This window comes from Thermobia domestica, chromosome 5 (assembly GCF_964235325.1).
Source record: "Thermobia domestica chromosome 5, izTheDome1.hap1.1, whole genome shotgun sequence".
Taxonomy (NCBI): Eukaryota; Metazoa; Arthropoda; class Insecta; order Zygentoma; family Lepismatidae; genus Thermobia; species Thermobia domestica.
The window spans coordinates 146,229,029-146,256,868 of record NC_137458.1 but is presented as its reverse complement, the minus strand read 5'-3'; the positions used below and the strand labels follow the sequence as shown (position 1 = coordinate 146,256,868).

The following is a 27,840-nucleotide window of genomic DNA, read 5'->3' as shown; positions in this document are numbered from 1 at the left end:
TTTTCTTGTGTTTTTGAGGTTAATGGACGTCCCGAACGTTGCTTACCTTTTACCGACTCATTTCCGCTTTAAAATCGCTCATATCACTTATAAACAGTCTTCAGAGTTAAAGCATTATCACCATACACCAATTTCAACATTTCATGAGGTTTTTTTTTTTTCTTTTCTTTCTTTTTTCATTCGTTTGCAACTTGAAACAGAACTTAATGTTCACGCGTTGTTCGAAATCTATGATGCGCGCGACAGACACGGTAAACACAACCTAACTCTAGCGGCTCTGGGCGCTGACTGACAAGTCAGGACGTGTTTCGACTTGACGCTGCCTGTCTCAACGGATCAAGCTATCGGACAAATTACATCAAGTGGTTGTAGCGTCAATAGTTACTGCTAAAAAAAAAAAAAAAAAAAAAAAAAAAAAAAAAATCGTATTTTTGATCTCACCGTGTATATACAGACGCAAAATTATAAGTAGTATGTACGTAAAGGAGTCTATACCATTATTAGAAAAGGCTAAAGAAAAATAGATACAGTTTGTTGTTGACAGTGTATTTTGCTGCACATACAGTGCATAAATAAATAATAATTTCTTGCAGCAAAATAAAAACCTAATAATTGTTCTCAACGAATGACACTTGTTAGCACCACATAAGTTCCAATTTTCTCAAGAAACCTGCATAGAATTTACCTTCAAGTATATATATATATATATATATATATATATATATATATATATATATATATATATGTGTTATCTTTGAATAATATTTTAGTTAAATAGAAATTAAAATCAGTTATTATTGTAGGTTATATGTCATTAACCATACTATGTACTGACGTCTTGCTAATGTCATAATGAAGAGCTTAGAGAGAGTATATTTTCAATATCAGTCCGATATCAGTAAGTGACATGGTTCTCGTATAGTATCAATTTTTAGGTTTACTAAGAGATCCGTTTTTGATTTTCTCGAAAACTGAGCATACACTCACGCATATCATTTTGTTTAGTTCAGTACGATTCACCAATTGCTATATGTCTCATCTTTGGACTTGTCTTTTCGTTAAGCACTAATAATACTGTAGAATTCATTAGCCACTTACTATTCTATTATTCAAGATTGGATACTAATTGCTTCGATAATGAACAGAGTTTCAAACGAAAACTTTCCAATACAATATTGTACAAGTTTATTTGAATCATTTTAAGAACATTAGTAGAAGCTGACATAACGACCTGGCCTATTATTGTAGCTGAGCAACAGAAATACGTTGTATTTTGCTTGTTAAGCATCCGTGAAATTATAAAGAATATTATTGAAATTATATTTGTCCTTCAATTATTAACAATAATAACAATAATAATAACAATAATAAATCAATAAGAATGATTTCCCTAATTTGGAAAAACTTGTACAAAATTGAAATCTTGTTCTATTTTTCAGAAACTGGTATACATGGAGTTCTTCTCACAAGGCGACTTAGAAAGAGCAATGGGTAAAGATCCAATGGAAATGATGGATAGGGAGAAAGCGTGTATTGCTTCTTTGCAACTACAATTCTTAGATGATATTGTTCAGCCAGTGTACACGTAAGTAGAACACCTTCATTTCGTTCTTTTCCTGGTTGTATAAACTCGAGATATTAAACTACAATCCGCACGAAAAACAGAATGATAGGGAATATTATGATTTTCTCTTACGTAGTGACTATATTCTATGGTTATGTCTAGGTAACTATCTGGATATATTTACTTATATATGCTTCAAAATACATATTAAATATAAAGTTCTTACCATGTATCTCTAGATAGATGATTTAATTATTAAATAACTTCTTCACGATCGACTATTTTATGTGATTATTTATTTCCACAACTGTTCCGAGGATAAACCAACAAATATTGCATCCTCAGTAGAAGAAAAATATTTATCTGGAACTTTGGTAGGAAACGCCTACCTACGGAGATGGTGTCACTTTAAGGTAATTATTGAAATTGGCCCAATAGTTATCTTACATTGTCCCCATTTCCGCAATTAGGTGCTTCCGACCAAAGTATGATAAACATTTTTCTCTTGTACTGATGTTCTGAACACGCATGCAACGTATGTAAGTTATTTTATTTAGTGTAGCCATCTTACGACCAATTCCACTACTTACATTAAATTGGCCTCATCTCCGTAATTAAGCTGGATCGCTAGTCACCTTTAGGGTAAAACTTTCTCACTAGATGGCAGAGCTCATTGCGATACATGCGATGTTGCCACATGAGTTACGGATAAAAAAGTGTTTAGACACGGCCGCATTTTATACATGATTTACAACAAAGAGAAATTAGAGCTTTTATTTCCATTTTACTCAATACTGCCTGCTTTAAAATTTGAATTAATTATATTCTTAGATCAAAAGTGATTTTTAACTTATGAAGCGTTATGTGTATCTCTCAAACTAGATGTCTTTACGGTGCAGATTAAGAATGCCTATACTAATACAAAATCATTACATAAATTTCATCTTTTGGACAAAACAGACCTTCAGTACGCTCAAAAATGGTGTTTTATAAGTCTAGTTGTAATCCTTAGTGTAAAACTTATCTCTACTTTAGAGATTTAATATATCATGGCTAAAATCCCCTTGTTTTTTGGTCAAAGAGCAACTCAATTTGCATTTAGGGGGAAATCATATCATTTCTATGGTAATAGTTTCTTAGAAAACGGCAGTTAAACGTTATACATTTATTTATAATTAGATGCCTCTACGGTGCAGATTAAGGATACGTGTACAAATACAAAATCATTACCTAGGTAGATAGGACAAAACATATTCTTAGTAGGTTCAAAAATGTTATTTTATAGAAGTTGCAATCCTTGGAGCAGCTTTACTTTAGCAGGGGCTTAAATATCATGGCTAACATTCCAGCGTTTTTTCGGCAAAATTCGACTCAAACTGCATTTAGGGGTAACGAAAACTACTTGCATGGCAAAAGTTTCTTTGCAAATTACAAAGATATACGTTTATCTATAACTAGATGTCCAAATACAATAATAAGTATCCAAATACAAAACCATTAAACAAATCCGATCTTTTCAACAAAACAGACTTAGTTCCTTCAAGCGTGGTATTTTGTCAGTTGTATTCCCGTGCAGGTATTTTGTAAGTTGTGTTCCCCAGTGCATATATTTTGTAAGTTGAACGCCTTATTGTAACTTTACTTTAGATGGCATAATCATCAGGCCCGTATCCAGAGGGGTCTAGGCGGGCCGCCCCCCCCCCCCTAAAATTTTCACCGTAGGCTTGCAAATGAACTATAATATTGTTGGATTGAGCTCCCTCTAACTTCAGCCGAGCCCCCCTACAATTTTGGAGTGGCTACCGGGATGATAATCATTATGGCTAAAATTCCAGAGTTTTCTGGACCAAACATGGCTACGTTAAATGAAAACTATCACCAACGTTTACTAGGTTGCTTACTTACATACAGATTTGTTCCACAATCCAGGTGGAATGAGGAAACTGAGATAGGGCTTTATGCAGAGTCGTTTTGACGTATGATTAGCGTCATACTAAAGGCCTGACTACTGCAGGAAACATGTTAGTCGAACTCTTTAGTAATCACGCGTCAGAATGACTGTATAAGTTCTCGCAGCGAGTAAAACTACGTTATTAGCACGGGTGTTAGGGTGCCGAAGGCGCTATTTGAAATTTTCTAGTTTAATATTTCACGATTATAGTCTGAATCTAAAAGGAGCAGTGTTCGGGATACATGCACGAATGCATTTCCCATTATTTACTAAACCTTCCTTGCGCCTCGCTACTTGTTGTTTGTTTGGAGAAATGAATCATAACCTGGTTAAAATATAGCTAATTTAATTAACAAAATATTTAATATACACTAAATTGGCTAAAATCCCCTTGTTTTTTGGTCAAAGAGCAACTCAATTTGCATTTAGGGGGAAATCATATCATTTCTATGGTAATACAATATATTACCATTTCAAAATATTTAATATACACTAGTGGACACCGTTATGTACTGTATGTGAAGTTCTCACTGAATGTTTGTATTGCACCACAATAGTTCGACACAAGACACATCCACTACACACGTTTCGACTGTCTAAAAAACACACACTCTCTGCCCTTCGTGGTGGCTCATGTTCATTTTCTACAGAAAAAAGGGGAGAAAAAGGCCACCCTCCGAGAGCGAAGGGAGCCAAGGACACTGACCATAGCCTGGCATCTATTCTGTTACGTTATAGCTGCTCAGACTTAACATTTTGTAAAAGGAAAAAAAATACACTCAACAAGCAGTGATGATGATTATCGAAATGGTGTACTGAAGGAAGTGGGAAAACACCGAGAAAATCCACTCACACTATGGATCCTGCAGAAAGTCTTCCTGGCGAAAAGTGGGATCGAACCAGCGATCTCGTGCGCCAAAGGTGATCTACCTACCAAGCTATTTACAGCTAATTTTATTAAAATCTACTAGTATATTTAACCTACTTCATTTCTCCATATGTTTTGCAAGTATTTGCTTTTGAACCTTGATTGCTGTACTTCATATATCACATGATCTTCAACAATAATAAGCTCAAGTATGAATCCTGTGATTCTTGTTTATAGTGGCATATATTCAAAATAATTTCACGCTATTTTTTAGTACTGGTTCATACTTGATACTATGCACGCCTGAAGATAATGACAGTTCCGAATAATGGAATGGTGTGAAGGATAATGGCGTCTTACACCATGCAAATTGCCTCCCATTTGACATACTGGGCCAACCAGTGGTAAAAGTGGATCTGAAAGGATGGGAGGATAGTAGGTAGCGGCATGACGCCACGCCGTTCCCCTGCCTATCTATAGCCATTATAGTTTTTTCGGAACTGGGGGACGCCTTAACTTTTTTTCGAGGTGGGGGTACGGCGTCCGCGCATTCTCCTTCACTTTTACCCCTGGGGCCAATAGGCTAATCAAATGTATTTGATACTCCTATTCGACTATATTGTTATTCAAATATCACTTTCGCGTTCACCTCTGGTGCTTGGGGACCCGGGTTCGATCCCAGCCCCCGCCAAGTGAACTTTGTGGTGGACAAACACCGTGCTCGTGGGTTTTCTCCGGGTTCTCCCGTTTCCTCCCACTTTCTTCATTCCACCATTTCACTCATCTCTCATCATCACCGTCTCCTTTAGCCTAACCGGCATAACCGTGGGACGTAAAACTCAAAGATTTCATTTCATTTTCAAATATCACTTTCCTGTGTGGCCACCTTCAAATTGAACAATCACATTTGTCTTGGGAACAGTTTGCCAGGCGTGCAAAATTCAATGAAGAACGACGTGATATTCATAATTAAACTTGTGATAATCTATATTGTTGTTCTTCCCAGGCCCGTATCCCTGGTGGTCTAGGGGGCCGGGCTCCCCCTAAATTTTTACTGCTGCCCTAAAATTTTCACGATAAGCTTGCAAATGAACAATAATATGGTGATGAACTATAATATGGTTGGATCGGCCCCCTAAATTCTACCGCTCCCCCGTATTTTTGGACTGAGTACTGGCCTAGTTCTTCCCCTTCTGTAGCTAGGTCCAAACAGCTCGAGTAGCGCCAGACAGGTTGGCCCTGTCGCGGTACTCCGAATCCTGTCGGCCTATGCTTATGCATCGCAGAATACGGTGTTCTAATACATCATCGCTAGCCATGTGCTTAGTTTTCAGCAATTGGAATGTCGATTATGGGAAATATTGGTCAAACTCCAGGAAATATTTTAAGATATTCAACGAGAAAATAGACCAAAAAATTTAAAGACAAAAATGGTTAGCGGGAATGTGCGCTCAAAGTTGTGAACTAGGTGACTTTTATTCTCGAGAAAACCGCTGTTTCAATACATCACCTCTAGCCGATTGTTTGTTTTTTGGTCACTTTTCATTCGAAATACCGTAAAATATTGTCTGAAGTTTGGCCACTATTTTCAAACAATCGCCATTGAAATCCGTTGAAAATTTTAAAAAATGGCTAGCGATGAAATATTGAAACACCGTCTTCCACAATGAATACCATCATGTCCATGGGTTTTCTCAGGGTACTCCTGTTTCCTCCCTTCTTCTCATTCCATCAATTCTTCCATTCTCATTCACTTGCCTTAATCATCGTCTTCCTTAGCTTAAAGGGTATAATCATCGGATGTTAAACTGAAATATTTCATTTTTTCCACAATGCACAGAGGCCGGCTGGGTTGAGTGTCGCGTTGAAGTTAGTCCCGCGGCAAAGCGTTTCGGAGACACATGTCATTGTTTAATGTTTAGATGGCCACACAAAAAGTGACTTTTGAATGACAATACAGTTGGTTTCAAATAAATTTTATTAGCCTATTTATCCGGTGTGCCAAATAGGATGCAATTTGCAAGTTTTAAGACGCCATTACCCTTCATCCCTTTCCCAATAAGTTCCCTTGTCTTGCAAAATGCGTATGTTTTGACCTCACCATTCCGTCGAGTACCCAAGAAAACACCCCAGTATTAAAAATGAAACGTGTATCTTAAAAAATGGTTTATTCAAACTTTTTTCAAAATCTGTTCAATTTTGAAATTTTAACGTCCATAATTCGAAGAAGCTTGCGATCGAGGATTTCTCCGGTTGCCTAATTGTTTCATATGTAAAAAGGAGTCGACTGAGCATACTGTAGTATCAAAATGAAGTCAGAGTAACACCCCACGACCTTCCCTAGTAAATGGAATTAATTACTATTTTCCACTAACGGTTTCAGACACTAACGTGTATGTATGAAATCTCAAAAACATATATAAATTATTTTCAAGAAGATATAATGTTTTACCTAAGCAAAATGAGTTTCAGAAAAAATAAAGAAAGAAAGAAAGAAAAGAAGAAAAGAAAGAACACATATTACATATTTAACGTTCAAAATGATCGTCAAAATAAACTATCTTCGTATTACACGTGTATATAATATTTACGTGGAAACAAACAGTTAAAAATTGAAAAGCGCTTAGCTGTTTCTTCTAATTATCCTCCCTTTCTCTTCGCTTCCCTTGGCTCTTCGATCTTTTACTTTGAGTTGGATTCTTCTTTTTTGTGTATGATTCCTTCCGTTTCCCCATTTTCCACTTTTATTATTTGTAATAGTTTTGTCACAGTTCACAGGTTCCGCCTCTGGACTTCAAACGCTAACAAGGAATTGCCCTACTACTGTGACTGCAACAGTACACATGTAAGTTTGGCAACAAAGCATTATGGCGTACTGCGTAAGCATGAGATTCAGCCGCTAAAACTATTTCCGTAAACACAAAATAATATTTGGATAAAATGTAAAACAACACGAAACACGGTAATGTAATATTTATGTTCCGTAATGAGACAACTACTTGTAAAATAATTTATGCTTATAAGTAAAAATTTCGTAAAACTGAGCACAGGAGTAGCAAAATCTAACAGCAAGCGCTATCTTGCGTACTCATCTTAAAACTGATCAAGTTTTCTTTTATATTTTACTTTTTTAGCTAACAGAATACATAAGCACAGAAAATAGTATCTCATGTTGTAGCTGACGCATAACTCTATTTTATAGTGTAATACTTATAATATGTGCCATTTCTTTACGCGTTGGTTAAGGCAATAAACTAATGCTTATACTGACTTCCGAGTAGTGATCCACCTTAAGCGTTTCCGAGCAAAGTTACAGATAACCCTTTATCTTGTATTGAGATCCTTGTATAATCTTGTATGTTGCATAAATATTTTAACACTAGCTGAAATGCCCATTCTTCGTATGGAGAGAATTGGATCATGCTAAATATTTGAACCCCTTTTTCCCCTTAGGATACGCATTTAAGTGAAAGTGTAATTATGTATATACATATAAAATAAAAAAAACTTCAGATACTCTATTTTTGGTATAAATTTTGAACTTATAATTAACTGTTCTAGATTTATTTCAAACGGGTAAGCCATTTTCTGTGATAAAATCACAAACAACAGACCATCGCTTTCAATGCACAGAAAAAATAATAGAAAACGTCTGTTCTTTAGTAAAACGTTAATTTTTAAAAATGTTGGAACATGTGCCCGTTCCTTTCTTATGCATTATCCTTGGAATACAAAAGGAGCTTTCTGTCCAAATCTCACGTTTCTACGTATATTAAGCCTGAATTTTCAGTGTGTCACTTTTACTTTTTCACATATCGTACATATTGCCTATCTTCTTCTTCCAGGATCGGAATTTTCGGAAACGCTGAATGTTTTCCGTATTTTTAATTGACAGTTTATATAACGAATTTTACAGCTCCAACTTAAGCGAATCCTTATATTAACAATTTCCTGAATAAATAATTGGAAATTTTAATATAATAGAAATTGTTCGCCCAAACTTCTTTAGAAGTAGGATTTTCGTAGACGCTGAAATACATATTTACTTAGGAGTTCATATACCGATTTTTACATCTCCAACTTAAGCAAATCTTCGCAATAGGGACTTTTTAAATAAAGAAAGGGAAATTTGGATATTGTAATAATGACCACCTTTTTCCCCTAGGAAGCGAAACTCCCCAAAATGCTGGAGTTTACATACTGAAAGTCTCTAACTTAAGCCCACATAATGGCACTTAGTGAATAGATAAAGGGAAATTTCAGTATTCTAGAAATTGGTCCCTTCCATCCTCCCTGAGAAATAGAATTTTTGAAAACACTGAAACCTGTATTCCCTTATTTTTATTTAAGAGTTTATAAACCGAATTTCACCTCTCCAATTAAAGCGAATCACCACATTCGGCATCTTGTGAAATAATAAAGGAGAATTTCAATATTGTTGAAATTGTCTCTCTTCCCCCCCCCCCCCCCCTTAGAGGCGAAATTTTCGAAAGCATCGAAGCACTATTTTCGTATTTTTATTGCAGCGTTTATATACTGAATTTCACATGTTGAATTCTCACAATGCGCACTTTCTCAATAAAGACAGGGAAATTTGGATATTATAGAAATGACCCAACTTTCCTCCCTTAAAAGCGGAACTTTCGAAATCATTGAAACACGTATTTTATTATTTTCTTTCAAAAACTAAATACTGAATTATCTCCAACTTAAGTTAATCCTTACATTCGGCACATGGTGAAGAAATAAAGGGAAATGTTAATATCATTGAAATTGCCCTCTTTTTTTTTTCCCCTCTTTACCGTAGAATTATCAGAAACACTAGATGTACATGTTTCCTTAGCATAATTAGTCTATATGCAGAATTTCAGATCTCTAACTTCAAGCGAATTCTCACATTTGGCACTTTCTGATTAAGGGAATTTAAGTATTTTATAAATCCTTCTTTTTCTCATTCGGAGCGAAATTTTCGAAAAAGTTGGAAAACGTATTCCCTTATTTTTAACGAAGACTTCATATGCCGGGTTTCGTCTCTTTAACGCCAGAATTTGTGAGATACTATTCTTGGAATAAATTTTGATCCCCTTTACCCCCACTAAGAATAAGTATTTTCAAAAATCCTTCCGTGTACTTTACTATCGTGACAAAAGGAGTATTTTCTCCAAATTTCACGTTTCTACCTACAGTAGTATACAATGGGCAATGAGGAGTCACTCACTTCTACTGTTTTATATAATAGTATAGATAATTGAATCTACAATAGTTCAAGAATTCATTACAGTTTTCGCTCACGGATTGACAAGTTCACAAACAGTGTTCATTGTTAAATGTTACAATATATTTTTTCAAAGGTGTTATGATGTAATGTGGAAGTAATGAAAGGTTATTTGGATTTTCGTTATAGTACCCATCGAACATTTTACAAACTCAGTATTAATATAGCCACTGACCTCTCCTCCCCTCAAAAAAGTAGGAGTAGAGGGAATGAAATGAAACTTCACGAGTTGCAAGATAATACAACTTTATTATAATGATTACAATATCAGATCAATCCGTCCAGGGGTTTGTTTGTACTAGCATACTACGTGTTGCATATCAGTAAGTTATAGGACCTCCTCGGGTACGGATACATGCGGCTTGGAAGTAAGTCGTAGAATCGGCGTATCGTTTCCTGAGGCAAGTCAGTCCATAGCTGCTGTAGCTGCGCCTCGAAATCTTGCAGATCGGCAGTGACGGAGAGTTGGTATCCGAGCTGGTCCCAGACATGTTCAATTGAGGAAATATTAAGTAACCTTGCTGGCCAGAGAAGAACCTCAACATGATGTAGACATCCCATAAACGTGGCGTGTGTGGCCAACCGTTGTCTTATTGAAAGAATGTACCAGCATGCCCTTGCAGGAGGGGTAACACATGCGTACGCACCTCTGGTGCTTGGGGTCCCTGGTTCGATTCCATCTCGCGCCGTGTGGACTTTGTGGTGGACAAACATCGTGCTCGTGGGTTTTCTCGGGGTACTCCCGTTTCCTCCTACTTTCTTCATTTCATCACTTCATTGATTTCTCATCATCACCATCTCCTTTAGCTTACCCGGCAGAACCGCGGGACGTAAAACTAAAGATTTCATTTTACACGCGTACGTAGAATCTCTCCTACATATCGCTATGCCATCAAAGTTTCGCAAATTACTACGAGAGGTGACCGAAAGTCATACGCGATGGCTCCCCGTATCGTGATGCCAGGAGTAACATCAGTGTGCCGTTCCATAACATTGGCTGGATGTGACCCACCCCCACCACTCCCGGCGCGGCCACACACGCACACAGTAGTCATTGCCGTAATGCAGAATCGAGACTCATCACTGAACAGGATCCGTTGCCTTTCATATGAATATTTCATGCTTCCCGAGTGTGACACTACTAGACACGCTGTCGTTTATGCACTTTGAGCAAGCTATGCAGGGGACGGTGCACCTGCAATCCAGCTGATACCGTCGTCCGAGACACAGTGCGGGATGATACAGGTCTTGTAGAGAGTCCACTATTTGTGTCCGGATTGCAAGCGCAAACGTCACAGCGTTAAGTAATGCTTCACGCACAATACATGATTCTCTCGTGTTTGTGGTCTGTCGTGGTCGACCGGAACATTTACATCGTGCATTGGTGTTTTTACATATCTACAGGCCCCAACATCGATCCACAGTGACGTCGGAATACACATCTCTGTCAGTCGCACGAAACGCCCATTTGGCCTCATGCAGCCTTACGATGCGACCTCTTTTGAACGCCGTCAAATACTGATAATGCTATGTAATACGGCAACGAGGCATTGTGTGTTTTTCTTGATCTTTCTGCACTATACTGAATGACTCTCTCACACTTCATAACGACCAGCCCTGAATTCCTTACTGCTGACATTACTGTCTTCGGGTCGCATTCGCGATGTTCCCGAGCTTTGAAATTAATTGTTCACATACCTTCCATAGCGTTACACATCTACCGAATTGCAGTTGAATTCAACGATTCCTTTTTCAGTGTTTTTTGTGCTTTAATTTATTGTCAGTGATTGTATGTAAGCATTATTTCACATTCTTTTTATGAAAAATTACAGCTTAAGTGTAGAAAGTGATAGTTTTTCGGGAAGTTCGTTATTCGATTAAACAAAGCGAAATTTTTCAAGAGCTAAACTTGCATCAATTCTTCTAGGATAATTACATAGGAAGGAAAATTCTTACAATGTGTTAGTTTAGCAAGTAAAATGTTACTGATGAAAGTGGGAGAAAGCATTGAACTAAATCATCTATCTGGAGAAACAAAGTAAGAACGTTTTATAATTATCTAGATGGTTTAAATACTAAAGATATGATACGCGGATAGGATGCAATGTGTCTTCCCTCTTTTTTTCAGAAACGAGTGGAAGCATCTAGGATAAATATTTTGAGAATATTTATGCAAAACCCGTACTCGAATTGTGTAATGTTGGTGAGGTGCGTATGTTCTGAGACGTAGGTGCAAATCTGAGCTTTGCACGAGTTGCAGTAATTATTAGTGCAAGAGTTTCATTTATATACAAGGCTGGATAATGGAAGTTCAAGGATGTAAATGGGGTTGAAAGAATTACAAGCATGGGAATAGTGGACCATACATTATCTTTGTATTAAGATATTGGGAAGTCAGACTGCTGATGAAATATAAGATAAAGTTTGCAACTAGGTGTCTGACTTCTTCCGTTGAGATTGTGTAGGAGTGAAGTCTGGGATATTATTTGGTGATAAATTCGGAAAGAGGATTTTATGGTAGTGGCTTTTATCTATTATTATTAATTTATTGTTAGAATTGAATTGTTTGCTGATAATGTATACAGAGGGTTATCACTAGTTAGAGGATGCTACAAAGAGAATCCTGTAGTAATTGTTAAGGAACGCTATAGAGGACCACATACAGACTACAGAATATTTGGAGCATAGAGAAGGAAGAAACGTTTGATAAGCTGAGGAAGGGAGCTATTGAAGAATCTTGAAATGTCAGCTTGGGAATTCGATGGCTCAGTGATAGGGGTTGTACCTTTGGTGTGAGGGGTCTATGGTTCGAGCCCACGCCGTGAATTTATGATGGAAGACATTGTGTTCGTGCGTTTTGTCGAAATTCTTTCATTTCCTCCCACATTCTTATTCCTCATTTCCTTTCATAACGGGTGTCCCAGTAAAAAATAATGTAAATACAAGGTAACCAAAAAAAGTTCTTACCGTTCTAGAGCAGTGGTAAACAAAGAGCAATACAGTGGTCGGGTACGTACCTTGAGGTTTCGAAGTAATCTTCATCACTAGGGCAACCAACTTTATGCTTTATACGGCTGTATATTATGCTTCATTTTTCCTTACATTATGCTTTATTATGCGTTTTCCTAAATTATGCCTTAATATGTTGTTCCTTGAATCATACTTCATTTTTAAGCCGATTTCTATTAAAAATGTATAGGAAACTATTAATTTTTCTCACTAAAATTACATCAAGAAATACTTCATCATTTTGTGTACTTTTCCTTAAGCAATGTTTCCGAAGAAACATATAGCTGCACCGCAGACTTCTCATATTTAATGCATTAGAACAAACAGTACAAAGTAGATTACTGCCTTGTACTTTGAAATAGTCAGTTGAGAATTCTCTTACTTTCTGAGATTGCATAAACTCTTGATTTTGGCATCTTGGAATAAGCACAACCAGCTTCGCCTGCCTTTTAACACAAAGTAAGGAAAAAAAAAAAATCCTGAGCGGAAGGTGCGAAGAGAGGAGGAATTCGAACTTCCCATTGTTACGCGTAAAGGCAATTGGTAGTTGATTTCCATTGTTTGCGGCATTGATAACAGCCTTTGTTGATCATTTTTTCTTTGGCACAAAATATATTAACATATTTTTCTTTGACCAATATATGTAAAGTGGTCAAAATCACAGATATAGTACCAACTATAGGTGAAAAATTCCATTATGCTCTTACCTCTTTTTATGCTTTATGGTTGCCCTATTCATCATCACCATCCAACGGAGAACAATTCCAAGTTTTCAAATAAAAGTAAAATCTGAACGAAGGAAACATTTATTAATAATCTGTAGTATAATTTCGACAATATATCATTTCCTTCATCAGACACAATGATACAGTGCTTGAAAATGTGTCTGATGAAGTTAGTAATATATTCCCGAAATTATACTACATATTATTATTAATAAGCTTTTACTTTGGTAAGATTTTATTTATTCTTTTGTTATATACTGTATAAGTCTAAAGTTAAAAAATGCAGTTTACAGTTCTTGTTGGCCATATTACATAAGAAATGAATCGAGTCAGACGAAAGTTTAAGTGGTAATGAGCAGAGAGATTGGCGTATGAGGGGACCATGCACACTTTGGAATTAATTGTATATATGAATCAAACGAGTGTTTCTGTGTTTTGCATCGGTAATTTTATACCATCTAATTTGTTTTCGGTATTTAAGTATTAGATGTACATATAATTATTAGATGGTCCAGAACAAATAGTAAGTATATGTCTTCAAATAATTTCAGGATCCTTGTAGGCCTATTCCCAGAAGCAAGTTGTTTATTGAGTGCCGTTCAACACAACCGGAGATGCTGGCAGGAAGCACAAGCAATTTTTAGGAAGAAATATCCGGACCAACGATTATCGGTAGATTTTCTTTCAGATCTTGAACTGGAAAAAGAAGTTCTGAGTAATGTTATTGCAGGAGAGTGAAGAGAATAATGGTAAGAAACAGAATATTTCCGTAAAATTATTATGAAGACGTGAAAATTAAGTAGGGTAGGGAAACGAGAAATTGCGAAAGAGACGAGTGTATTTAGTACGGGAATATAAATAAGCTGTATTACTCGCGAAGTTTGCTTACAAAAGAAATTTTTTACTGAAGTAGGATTTTGTAATGATTAGTATTGTTACAATTGAGTTTGTTGTGACCGAAGCAAGCAAGGCAATGCTTTTCAGTCCAGACGTGGCCTAGTTTTAACTTTTGATTTTCAGGAATGTAAAGTACAAAATGCGAGCGCGTATACACACATATATATAGCAGTATACCCATAAACTGTCTTTTTTTAAATATATATATATATGTGTGTGCATGTAACGTGATGCAATTTATCATAGCTATAACCACTTAGTGTACCTGCTTGCATAATTTAATTTTCGTAACTCCTCGTATATAGCTTTATATATGAGTCGTATAACCAAGTCATTCCTGTGTGCCGGAGCTGTGATTAGAAGGCCTATTGTTTGAACTTGATTGTGGTAAGGTTCGCTGATAATATTGTGCTTGCTCAGATGAAAAAGTAAAAATAAGCAAAGGATGATGAATTTTTGTACCAAAGAATAACAGAAATGACAAGTCATTGTAGAGTAACTAATTTTTGTATCATAGTGTACATCGTTACAAACGCTTACATGTGATAGAATCAACTAAACTGTAACGAAAGTCTTTGTAAAATGTAATTGTTGTATAATTTGTGTATAGAGAAAAAAGTATATATATTTTTTCATCTTTCAATCTTAAACTGATTCTCTCAAATTGTTTTATCATCAGAGTTCTCTTCAAACAAGAGAGAGGAATGTTTGGAGTATAAATTAATCTAAATAGGACATGAAAGTGAGAATTTACTCTATCGTTATGTGTACAGTTGTAAAAATAATAATAATACTTATTTTTTTTCAAGAATATCTTAAAGTACTTAAGGGCATTAGTATACCATGTTACTATGAAATTTAATTTTAGCAGTTAATGGTGGGAACAGCACCTTTTTCTACTTCGAGACCCCCTTCCACTTATTACCATACCGTATTTAAAAAATAAAAGTGTAATATGAAAGCATATGGTTTTCATTGAGAAATTAAAATATACAAATTTCAGTGGGAACAGCTATTAACATTTCTTTTTCGTCGTATGTATATATATCAGTCTCATGTAGTGAAGGGCGTGATATTGTTTAAATATTGCACTATTCTCTATTTCTAACTGACAGTCATGAAATTCATATATTTTTGATGAATATTTGAGAAATAACACCCAAAATTTTGTAGCAGTAAAAAATTTGACAATTTATTAAAAAGAAGTACTTGCAGTTGTTCATAAAAATAACAATGACTCTGCTTTCCTTATTCCATCCATCCTTTCCTACAGCAGTTAAACATATTAACAACGAGATTTTGCTCATAATCCACTGCTTTTTACTTGCCCATGTGTGATTTTTCGTTTTCATTTTTGTATTTGTCATACTTAGCATGAGAAGTTATATAATGGATTTTATATATATATAGATTTTTATTAATTTGATTCCTTTGGGAATTTGCATTTTCAAGTTGTGTTTCAAATTATCACACAATGGACTAATATATAAAATATTCGCATTGCAAATATTGGTGGAATATTCTAACTTATCAGCATTTTCGGTCTATAAAGACATAAGAGTAAAAGCTTAATTATCTACCAGAGCTTAGCTCCTTAAATACTGGAATAATTACATTCGGATTTATAGAGAAATTGATGTGATATAACCCATGCGTGTGGTAATTTCGTGAATTTATCAAATACATGAAAGCGTAATCCTTTAATATTTTTGAAAATTCAGGGGAAAACTTTTCAGCGTTTTCGAAAAGATTTTTATCATATAAATATATATTTTTTTAAAAAAATGCTTACCGTGTTATTACTATATATTCCCTGCTTTGTTGCAAATAAACACCTGAAGCTTCGCAGTCTTCTAAAATCTTGAAGATCAGAATTTGCTTTTCCTTTCGATTTCGTTAAGAATGTTTATGCAGCTTAAACCTTGCTCAAGATTAAAAACACCAATGCCCTCATTATAATGTGACTGATGTATTAAATCATACAGTAACTATGCAGGGTCTGGAAGGTTTTGTGGGTCTCTTTCCTTCTTTCTGTTCTGTTAGTGTATTGTTGTTCGATGACAGGTGAATTTGTTACAATGTTATTGTAAAACAGATTGTATAGATTGTATAGTAAAACAGATTGTAGAGAATTGAATATGTTTTTATGGAAGGAACCAATACCATATCTATTCGTTGTTGATGGCCGTCTTTTTGTTGTGATGAAATTGCGCTGTTTGTAAAATTATTTGCCATGTTCAGTGTTATTTTTTTGTAAACAGTAGCAAATGAACAAACGTCAAGGTACAAAATTTTGTAAGCAAGCAATTAATTCCAGATGTTTGGGTTTGTTGAATTTTATAGACAAGAAACTCTTGAAGAGGCAGACCTCTATTTCCAATTCAGTGGCTACATGACCAGAATAAAACACGTGAATGATTAATTTATACGGGTGTGAAAAATTAGAAACATAAAATATAGTATATTGTTTGTATATCGTGTTACACATATACGTAATAATTAGTGTAATTGTGTTTGTTTTCGTTTGCAATACTAGTGAAGTATCATTCCCATCGTAGATGTAAGGACGACCGTATTTTTAAAGACTCTTGTCTCCACATAGCACTTCACGAATTATGACTTACTTTCACTGAGTGTATACTATACATTATAATTGTATTGTTTATTCATTTCTTTATTTTGTAGGTAGTAATGTGTTATGGTAATCGTGTGAGCACCTAATGTTAGCCTTTTCATTCTTTCGCTTGTGTTAGTTTTCCGTAGTAAATCCAAGTACATGGTCGATGTGAATCCAAGTACAATTTATCATGTTCACACTGCTGAAGTTTCATCTCGAACCAACACAAGCAGTCGTAATTTTTTTAAACTCATATTTTGTTCTAATATTAATTTAAAATGAACTTCACAAATGGCTTGTTTTCAGGTTGAATCTTGCTTATGACTATTCTTTATACTAAGCAATATGTGTAAACAGTTTCAGCTATTCAAGTGTTAACTTCGTTGTGTGCAAGAATAGTAATATTGAAAATGTGTACGGAAAATATTTCGATACAATGAAAATTCTAGGTTATAAACAGATTATTTCTGATACTTTTAACTGCCTAAAGGAACAAGAATTATTTTAAGTCTAGTCTACATATAATTAATATTTTCTTGTTCAAGATATATTAACCATACTTCTTGTATAACTTTTATTTTTATTTTGTATTTGCAGTGAAGTATGAAATAAATTGTTATTGAATATATCATGTCTTGTCATTTTATAGTGTATATTTTAACTTGGATGAGTTAGCAAAATATATTTTTGCATATTTGTATTTATAGCTACGTGGGTCTAATAACATACAAGATAAAAATAAATAAAATAAAGGAAAATCACTAAATGTAGCCACTTAGCAATATAGGTTCGTGAAAGAGATGTGAAGAAGAGACGAAAAATAGATCCAAAGGTCTGGTCGTGCACCGCGTTCTCCGTAGTAAGTATCAGACTAACAACCAAACTTTCCTTTCTTCAACTGGAAACGAAAAGAAATTTGTTTGGCTGACAATAACATATGACTTGGCTTTATAGAACTTTTAGAACACCTTATATATTGAATATATCTCTCGTAATTTCATACAAATATGAAACACTATTTTCGACACACAAAGTGAAATTGTGGGTGCGCGATTAGTTGGAGCAAGCATATCCAAGACTGCGTGTTAGATGGTAATGACATCATACAAGACTGGTGGTAAAACATCAGCAGAGAAGAGAAATAGTAGATTGAGACCAAGTCTAAGTGGGAGGGGTCACAAGGAACAATCTATCATCGTCGCCATCTTTTTAGTTGAACGTCGGAAGATTGTGCACTGAGATTAAAAGAGATGGTGATAATGAGATAGATCATAATGGTGGAGTGAGGAAAGCAGAAGAAAACGGGAAAAACTCCCAAAGAAAATCCACGTACATGGTATTTATCCACCACAAAATCCACTTGGCGCGAGCTCGTCGCCATCGTGGTAGCGCGAAACTAATATGTTACCTCTAACATAATATATGGGCCACCGATGACTAGAAGAGAGTAATATGGTCCGATAAGTCATCATTCCTCTTGTGACAAGTGTTCTATCATTAAATTACCCCCAGAATATGACATTTCACCATATTTATTGCACATCTATGAATATGATACTTATCTTAAAGCTTTAATACATTGCACTGGCTACTGTAACATCTACACCCTAAAACTAAAGTTAAGAATTTTACATACATTGCATTCTTCCATCACAAAGAACTTTTCTGAAATAGCAAAAATTTATTAATGTAATCAGCAAGTTTCTCTGGAGTATTATTGTGAACGTCATGATTCCCATCCACATGAACTTATTTAACCCTTTATCGGCCGAATTATTTAACAGCATCCAAAAAATTCCTTTTCGTGTTTATACGATATAATTTTGTCTCTAGAAACTAAAAAATAATCATTTTGGAAAAAAATGATGCACACTTTCCGGAAAAGGCAATGTGTATTGAAAATCACATTGAACGGTAAGGTTACATATACAGGTAAATATACATATACGGACATTTTTGCATTAACAGCTACATGTAATTACATATATTTTTGCATTAATCTATATTATAAAATTGAAAGTGACTATGTTTGTGACTCTTAATCTCTTGAACCGCAAGACCGATCTCGATAAAATTTTTGACGCAGATGCGGTTCTTGCTTAGGATGCTTTTAGCTATTCACTTTAACGGTAGACCTTAGTGGAGGGGAATTCTGAAAAATGAATAAAACTTAATAACTCTTGCAACAAACGACCAGTCTCAATAAAATTGTCCACCTAGATGAGGTTCGTGTGTGGGATTTTTTATAATTTCACTTTGACGGAGCAATGTAGGAGAAGGGGGAGATATATTAAAATCAATATATGTAAAAATAAAATTGACTATGTTCGTGATTTAATAACTCTTGAACCACTCATTCGATGTCAATCAAATTTTCAGCACAGATTAGGTTCGAACCTAGGAAGTTTTCTGGCATTTTACTTTGACGGTAGATCTTAGGGGAGAGGAAAATGATTAAAGCTTAATTCTTGAGCCAACCGACCGATTTCGATCAAACTTTCGGACCTGGGACGATTTTGTCATTTCACTTTTACGGTGCAACGTAGGGGAGGGGGAGACATATCTAAGAAATAAAATGAAAGTTACTGTCTTTGTGACTTCACCACTCTTGAACCAAACGACCGATCTCGATCAAACTTTCAACATAGATGCAGTTTGGCCCTAGAATGTTTTTTATCTATTCACTTTGACGATATACTTAGGGGAGGGGGAGGAAGGAGTTAAAAATATATAAAACTTAATAACTCTTGAAATAAACGATCAATTTCGATCAAATTTTTTAACATAGATGAGGTTCGGGCCTAAGATGTTTTCTATCATTTCACTCTGACTGTAGATCTTAGGGGAGGGGGAAGATAGGGGTGTATATATATTCCTCCACTAAGCGCAAAAACAAAGCAATCGTCATGGGATGATCCCATCATCAAATCGCACTTCTCTTACTTAATGCACTCAATCTAGAGGACAAAGCCAGACTACTCGCTGTCACATCTGTTGGAGCAGGAGATTGGCATAAGGCCCTACCATCTTCTTCGATAGGACTCCATCTACCCAATGAAAGTTTCCGAATTGCTGTAGCATTACGTTTAGATGCAGAGATTTGCGTACCTCATAAATGTTACGCTTGCAGGAGCCCAGTAGATGAAAGAAGACTACACGGACTTTCCTGTATAAAAAGTGCTGGCAGACACCACGACGTTCTATGGTTAACGAGTTAATAATGAGAGCTCTTATCTCAGTAGGGATACCATCAATACGAGAACCAACTGGATGCAATCGATCAGACGGCAAGAGACCTGATGGATTAACATTGATACCTTGGAAAGGAGGTAAAGCCTTGGTCTGGGACTTTACATGCGCCGACACGTTCGCTCCTTCCAATATTCCTTTTACATCGGTTCAAACTGGTACCATAGCTAGTAGAAAAGAAACAGAAGAGAGAAACAAACATAGTAACCTAATTGACAAATACCAATTCGTAACTATAACTGTGGAAACCAGGGGAGATTGGGGCAAAGGTCTTAATTTTATCAAGGAAGTTGGTCAATGAATTACTCTTCTAACTGGAGATAAGAGAGCCAGTTCCTTTTTAATACAACGTATTAGCATGACCGTACAAAGAGGCAATAGGGTACGGAATTTTTTCAAGAAACGGATCTTCTCGTTGCAACTGCGGAATATCAATGGTGGCGTCCAGACTTAAGAGCTGAAATTGATGATCGCCTTCCATTAATATGTCCAGGGCCTCCTGGATAACTGGCTGAGGGTAGCTGAGGTTAATAAGTCTGCTATACACTTATTAACCCCGCGTACGTGCTTAATGGTGAATGTAAAAGAATTGATATATGAAACCCATCGCGCAAATTTTGCTGTAAACTTGGCGCTACTGGAGATAGAAACTAATGCCTTAGAAGTTAAAAGTGTAAATTGTGAACCAATTAAATACTTGGACAATTTTTCAACAGCAGGATATAGATAAATAATTCAATTTTGTATACTGGCATGGAAATAATGCGTTTCGGAAGTCTACTGGATAAGTAAACTACGGGATGGAGAGTGTCTGAGCGACGTTTGCGCTATAAAAGACATGTGCCCACGTCTTGATTTGATCCATTAACCATAAGGACATGCTTAATATCGGTAGTGGAAAAAAGGATTAGGATCGGAGGACTAGTGAACAGGCGCTTCATCTCGTCATTTCAGGTGTCCAGACTGGTTACTTGGGTTTTGCGGCCAGAGCTTGACACAAAGGTGCTAAGCGGAGAGAAATGTTAGGGAAGAAATTGCGGTAAAAATTGTCACCGGCAAGCCAGGATTTTAGTTCACGCCAAGTGGTATGCCGCAGCAATCTACGTAGTTATGGTATCAGTTTTTTTTTTCCTGGATCTGGAGTAATTGTACCATCAGAAACAATAAACCCGAGACATTTAACTGCCGTGAGGCCAAAATGTGATTTCTTAAGATTAAACAAAATGCTGTGATTTTGCGGAGTACGAAGCACAATTTCAAGTGTATCTAGCAGTTCATCAAAACTAGGGGCGTGAATATAGCAATAGCAGAAGTATATTATAAGATGTGATGGTGGTATGACCTTAAAAATCTCTCTGCAAGGAAATTGAGCTAATAATGAAACCCATAGGCAGAGACGTCAGCTGAAACTGTGGCTGCCAAGTCTGTCTCGAACGGCGAATGCAGTTGCCTCTCTATCCTCTTTAACCAAAGAGAGCTGATGGAAACTCGAGAGAAGATCCATGGATATGTAAAATTTAAAATATGCCAAGGCCTCCAAAACATCAGTTAAGGGCTGAAAGGGCTCCGAAATTGGATTACAGTGTTTATTAAGCTGGTGGAGGTCATATACCAATCTCGGAACACCTGAATGAGGTTTGGAAACAGCTAAAATATTATTTCTGTAACTTGACTCGGACGGCTCAATAACCTGCTGCTGTATGAGTTTCAGGAGTTCTTGCTTGACTTTAGGCCGCAGACGGTATGGGATAGAAAATTGCGGTAAAACAAATGGTTGCCTTTCGAAAAATCTGTAGGACTCCAATTAAAAGAAACAGCATTTTTGGTTAGGATGTCACGAAGGCGGTCCTGTTGAGAAGTTGAAAGCTGACTATTAATGTTGAACTTTTGAGGATCGATCAAATGTTTTATTGGGTTAACCTGTGACTAACACTCTTGAGCATCGTTAATGGATGGTTCATATAATTTGCAGACTGTTAATTTGAAGCGTCTTGCGGTCTTCGCTATAGAGGATCCCTAAAACAACTGGTGTGTTCTTGCGTAAGGATTGCCATCGGTTGGTCAGGTTGACCAAGAGGATGGCAGGGTCGGAGCTGTCAGTATTTACATCCAGAGGTATACATCCCCTAAAACGAGAAAGCAATGGTATATCTAATATATTTACTAGATGTGGGGAGTCCAATAGTAGGGCAAGATTAACCAATGTTATTTGTTTGGTAGGCAACGCAACTCTGGACTTAGAGACAAAAGTGTACTTATCGCTCGCGATGCTGCTAGTGAGGACGGGGCTAGTGAGAGAAATCTGTGCCAGCTCTGAACGCGTTTGTGTTTGACTGTGGCCAAAATGATGCAAGGTCAAAATATTATGGAAGTAATCAATTTGACAGTAATGTGTACTGAGAAACTCAGTGGCGATTAGTGTGGAAAAATTTTGCAAGGGAATAACTCGGAAGAGAATCTTGAATTTCATGCCTTGTACAGTGACAGAGAGTGACACAATTTGTGTGTCAGGGGTGTGTTATTGAGATCATGGACAGCGATCCGTAGAGCAAATGGTTTTGCAGATGGAGGAAGACGTGAAAGGGGCATCAATGATGATTCCGCACCGATGTCCAAACAAAATTGATATTTGAATCCGTCTATATCGCCATGAATGAAGACAGTTGCCTACCATATGGGTACGTGGACTGGTTGTGGAGCCTGCGGAGCCATTAATACGTGGCCCGCCTGCCTGCAGCGTTTTTTGAACGAGATTTATTCGGACGGTAATTATGGGTTACGGAAGGTAGCATCTGGGTATAGAATCACGGGCATGCAAAGGAAAAAGACGGTATTTAAGTATGATTTGCCAGAACTGGTTGCTTGCTAGGAAAGGATTTGTTCTTAGGAGTGGAACATCGGGAGTCTCCGCGGTGGGATGTAGCTGTAGTAGCACATGGAGAAGTATGATGGGCTCAGTGGTCACACCTATAGTCACCGAAGTGCATCCATGCGATGTGCAACAAGTGTGCTCGCCGCAAGATGGTGGAACGCTGCTAACTGGAGAAACGTGAACGGTTGCCAGTGGAGGGTCTCAAATTGGACCTGTCCCTATTGAAACTTCGATGACGACGGTCAGCAGAACGACTCCATGCTGAGGAACGAAGCTGGTAGTGCTCGTCATTATGGGATCGTTCCTGGGGGAATTACTGTGATAGTATCTCCTATCAGGTATTCGGTAACGCTCGCGAGAGGGGTCACGTTTTTGGCTAAGGGTGTACCTATCCCTAGAGTAATCGCGGTATGACCAATCTTATGAATGGCCTCGCTGACTACTGTGCCATTCGGAATGTTCACTAAAGGAAGGCTGATGTGACCTGGGTCGGTCATAAGTAGCGAACGGAACTTGGGGTTGGGGTGTTTGAGCATTGGAAAGTGTGTTGAGCTGAATTTGGAGGTTCTCTAATTTGTTAACAATACCTGCAAAATCGTCAGTATTGGACTGAGAAGTTACAGCAGGAATGGGGTTGAGTCCCTAATTGCGCCGTGATACTAAAAATCACCTCTTCACGAAGAGTTGCAAATGATATGAATTCATCAAAATTAGCAATAGTTTTGTATGAGAAATCAACTATAAAAAGAGGCGTCTGGCAATGGCATCAGCCAGAAAATCCTTAAAAACGAATTCAGCGCCAGTTTCTGTATACAAGGTGCGTTTTTTTTCACATAAATAGTGGGTAATGGGTTCGTCCGGGTGCTGCAACCTATTTCGATAAATTTCTATGGCAGAAAATCTAGCAAATTGTGGCCCAAACTGCTTCAGAAAGTGATATTTGAGGTTATCCCAAGAAAGCGTCGTGAGAGTTGTGGTGAGAGTTTGAAACTAATGAGCAGAAGGGCCAGCTAAGCAATGTTCAAAAATAGAATTTTTCTTTGCTTCATTCCATCCGTTATGGCTGCAAGTCTAAAATTTGTAAAGAAAGAATTCTCTGTCTTCCCGGAAGCTGCGGGAAAAAAATGTCAGGAATGGAAGTTGGGGAGGGGGCCCTAGCCATTATGAAACACGTAAAATGCGCACCACGAAGTTAAAGAGAAAAATGGTTTTGAGAGTTAAAGAAATTGCAGAAAAAATAAAATTGCACTGGATATAGCAAGTCTAGAGCAATAAAAAACTCATTGTAATCAAAACGTGTCTGAACGAAAAACGTCATTCATCATTTATATCTGCCGGGAGATCCAAAACATATTTGAAAAATGTTTAGAAGTACAATACATGAATAGATAAATAAACATATTGCTTGTTTTTGAATGTTCGAAATATGTTACGCATCATTAATTTATGAAGGGAAACTTAAATTATTAATTCTAATTTTGAACTAATGACGGTATCGTAGTGTGAATAAATAAGAACTCGAAATCCCATTTAATCATTGTTTATTGCGACTCATCTGTACAATTGGCTGCCTGTCGCAAGGAGACAGGGCCGTCGCGTGGGTTGTAAGCGCCCGGGGCGAGAATTCCCAGGCGCCCCCACCCCCAGTGTATTATACGAAACAACCACAGTTTATTCTGTACTCCTAGATTTAAATACGGAATGTAAGATCATAATGTAAGACAAAAGAAGTTTGTATTATGTCAGCTTTTTAAAGTGAATGGCTTTTATAGTTAAAACAAAAGTTAATGAAAACAGGTTTTGAATTATTGAAATTAAGTTCTATTCTTGTTTATTTTGAACTTGATGCACGTCAACAAAGTAATAGCATAGAATATACAAATAACGATACAAGTATTAAATTCCATTCTTTAAAAAAAAAAAAAAAAAAAAAAAAAAAAAAAAACCCTTTCCATAGAGGGCTAGAGAGAGTCCCAGTTGAATAATCCTAGACCTATACGATGTTTTACATTACCGGTAATTTTCAAGTTCAATAATCTATCGTGAGTCCCTCAAGGATCTAATCTAGGTCCCTTGTTGTTTCTTCTTGTTATTAGTGATATTTCTCTATGCATTAAAACTTCTCAAGTGTTTCATTTTGCCGACAATCTCAAATTATACTCCAAAGTAAGTTTAATTGATGACTGTGTGAAACTTCAATAGGATCTACAAAGAGTTCAAATATGATATGGTAATAATAAATTAGTCCTGGATGTGTCCAAATGTAAATCTGCATCTTTCACGAGGAAAGAAAATCCAATTACTTTTCCTATACAATAAGTGGCACTTCCTTGTCTACCCCAAATACTATTAAAGATCTAGGAGCTATATTTGATAACACTTAATCTTTGCTCAACACGTTGACGCAATAACGACTAATGCATATAGAAACCTAGGTTTAATTTATAGGATAGGGCCGGATTTCTACAAAGAATCAACATTTATAAGGTTATATCGTATGTGAGGTCAAAATTAGAATACTGTTGTACTGTTTGGACACCAAATATCACTAAATACTTTGATGCAATAGAAAATATACAGTTTTAAATTTTTTTTAAATGTTTGCATACAAGGAAACTAGTTTTTACCCAAAGTAGTCCCCTATGAAGACTTACGAATTTTAGTTTTCAAACATTAGAAAAAAGGATATGGATGTTTGATCTGTTCTTACATCAATTATTAAACGGTAAAACTGACTGTCCAGAATTAGTTTCAGAAGTATTATTACGTGTCCCAATGGGTAAGACTAGAACAGCAAACACTGGGACATTCTATTGTATAAAAGCAAGAACTAACATGTTAGATAAGTCTCCTCTGTGGAGAATGTGTGCTAGAGACCTGCACGGACCGGGCTTGGGCGGGCCGACTCTGTTATTTCTTTGGGCCGGGCCGGGCTTGGACTGGCCGACACTGATTTCTCTTCAGGTCGGGCCGGGCTGGGGCCGATCAATTGCAATTCTTTAATAATTATTGACTTTCGTTAAACGATAATTGGAATAAAGCCAAACGTTGAAGAAGTGTGTCCGTGAAAAATGTTACAAAAAATGCAATAGTATTTAGTTTGTGTTGCTTAGCGGCTCCACTTTCACTATAGAGGATTACAGGCATTATGCGGTAAATTGAGCTCTGACCTTGACCTTCACCGAACTCAAAATATAAAAAGAAGGGGTGGGAATGTTTTGCATGTCGATAAACAATATTGCCATCTTCACTTTATGCTAAAAATCAATTAAGTTAGATTTTTGTTACAGGGAATGGAGTTTTTGTTCTCTCGATGACAGGGGAAGTTCTAGGAGGCAATGGTACCATTCGGGAGGCAAGCGTCAGGTTGTGAACCAGAGTTTAGAAAATGTTTCTGAGGGTTAGGTCAAATTTAGTACTAAATTTTGAGAAAGATTCGGGCTCGAGTTAATTTTTTTTAAAATTGATCGGGCCGGGGTCGGGCCAAAAACTTTTAAAATTTATCGGGCCCGGGCCGGGCTTGGACCAAGAATTTTGAAAAACTTATCGGGCCGGGCCGGGCCGAAAATCTCCAAAACTTTTCGGGCCCGGGCTGGGCCGGGCCTAGGTACGTTCGGGCTGGATTGGGCTCGGGCCGAAAAATTCGGCCCGTGCAGGTCTCTAATGTGTGCTTCATACAACGAAATGGTTAGATTTCATGTAGTAGATGTATTTAGTGTGGCCGAAAACAAGTTCAAAACAATTGTCAGGCAATAACTTCTGCATAATTAAACGATGTATATTTGTGTATGTATAATAATGTATGTATAATAACGTATGTTAGGTAATTATGTACACGACATTATAACTGGGCATTAAGCCTATTGTGTTGTCCTTATGAAATAAATAAATTTTACTTAGCCGCGGCCTGATCATTATTAAAATATCTGAATTAACATTATTTTTTTTTAAAAAAAAAAGTTTCATTTATCAACATAATCTGAATTCCTTGAATTTTGTTGATTTGTAGTCCCGGCGCTCGGGGCAATTGCCCCGGTCGCTCCGCCCAGGCGACGGCCGTGCAAGGAGACATACCCGAAGTCAGTTCATGACATTCCATCCAGACATGTCCTATGACTAGTGTTGTAAAATTTCCGGAAATTTTGAACAGGCTGATAAAAAACCGTTTTTTCCGGTTTCTTTCCGGAAAAATTGGGAAAATAACAAAAATCTTTGTATTAGGTTACTTTTATTAGTAATGGAACATTTTTTTCCGAACGCGTGAAAAATATAAATTGAGAAATTTCAATATTGTAAATATTTAATAAAAACTAAGCATTCGAAAATAAAACTGTTGTAATTATTCTTGAAAATTAATAGTCGGAACTCATTTCCTTTATGTGCCTTTTAGTCGTTTACTCCTGGTTGTGCATTAATTACAGAACTTTTACAATTGCATACACATCTACCACCATGAAGCGTTTCTGTTGCAACAAATAGGGCTCTTGAATGAAACTGAGTACTTAATGTGCTCTTTGATCTGGTGAAATTTAACCAAATTACTTTTTAATCGAAAGAGCAGTAGGCAAATTTCACTAATACTCATGCACTAAGACATAATCACTATCTAATATTCTTATATTCTAATATACATACAAAATTTTGCATGTAAACAAATACCTGTTTTCTAGTGTGACAAATTACCTATATATATATAAAAATGAAAGTGACTATATTTGTAACTTAACAACTCTTCAACCACCAAACTGTTCTCGATAAAAAATTTCAACATAGATGAGGTTCGGGCCTGGGATGGATTTTACCATTTCACTTT

At 36.5% G+C, this 27,840-nt stretch overlaps 1 protein-coding gene across 3 annotated transcripts in view; it reads left to right on the top strand.

Annotated features, from left to right (window-relative positions):
- The window catches only part of LOC145686153 (cGMP-dependent 3',5'-cyclic phosphodiesterase-like), a 233,334-nt gene extending 215,800 nt beyond the window's left edge, over positions 1–17,534 (top strand). For all 3 annotated transcript variants that reach the window (XM_081759149.1, XM_081759150.1, XM_081759148.1), the window contains 2 exons: positions 1,440–1,585; positions 13,944–17,534. In XM_081759149.1, coding sequence (XP_081615275.1) covers positions 1,440–1,585; positions 13,944–14,130 — 333 coding nt within the window. In that variant the 3' untranslated portion in view covers positions 14,131–17,534. The remainder of the gene's footprint in view (positions 1–1,439; positions 1,586–13,943) is intronic.
- Positions 17,535–27,840: the final 10,306 nt, after the last annotated feature.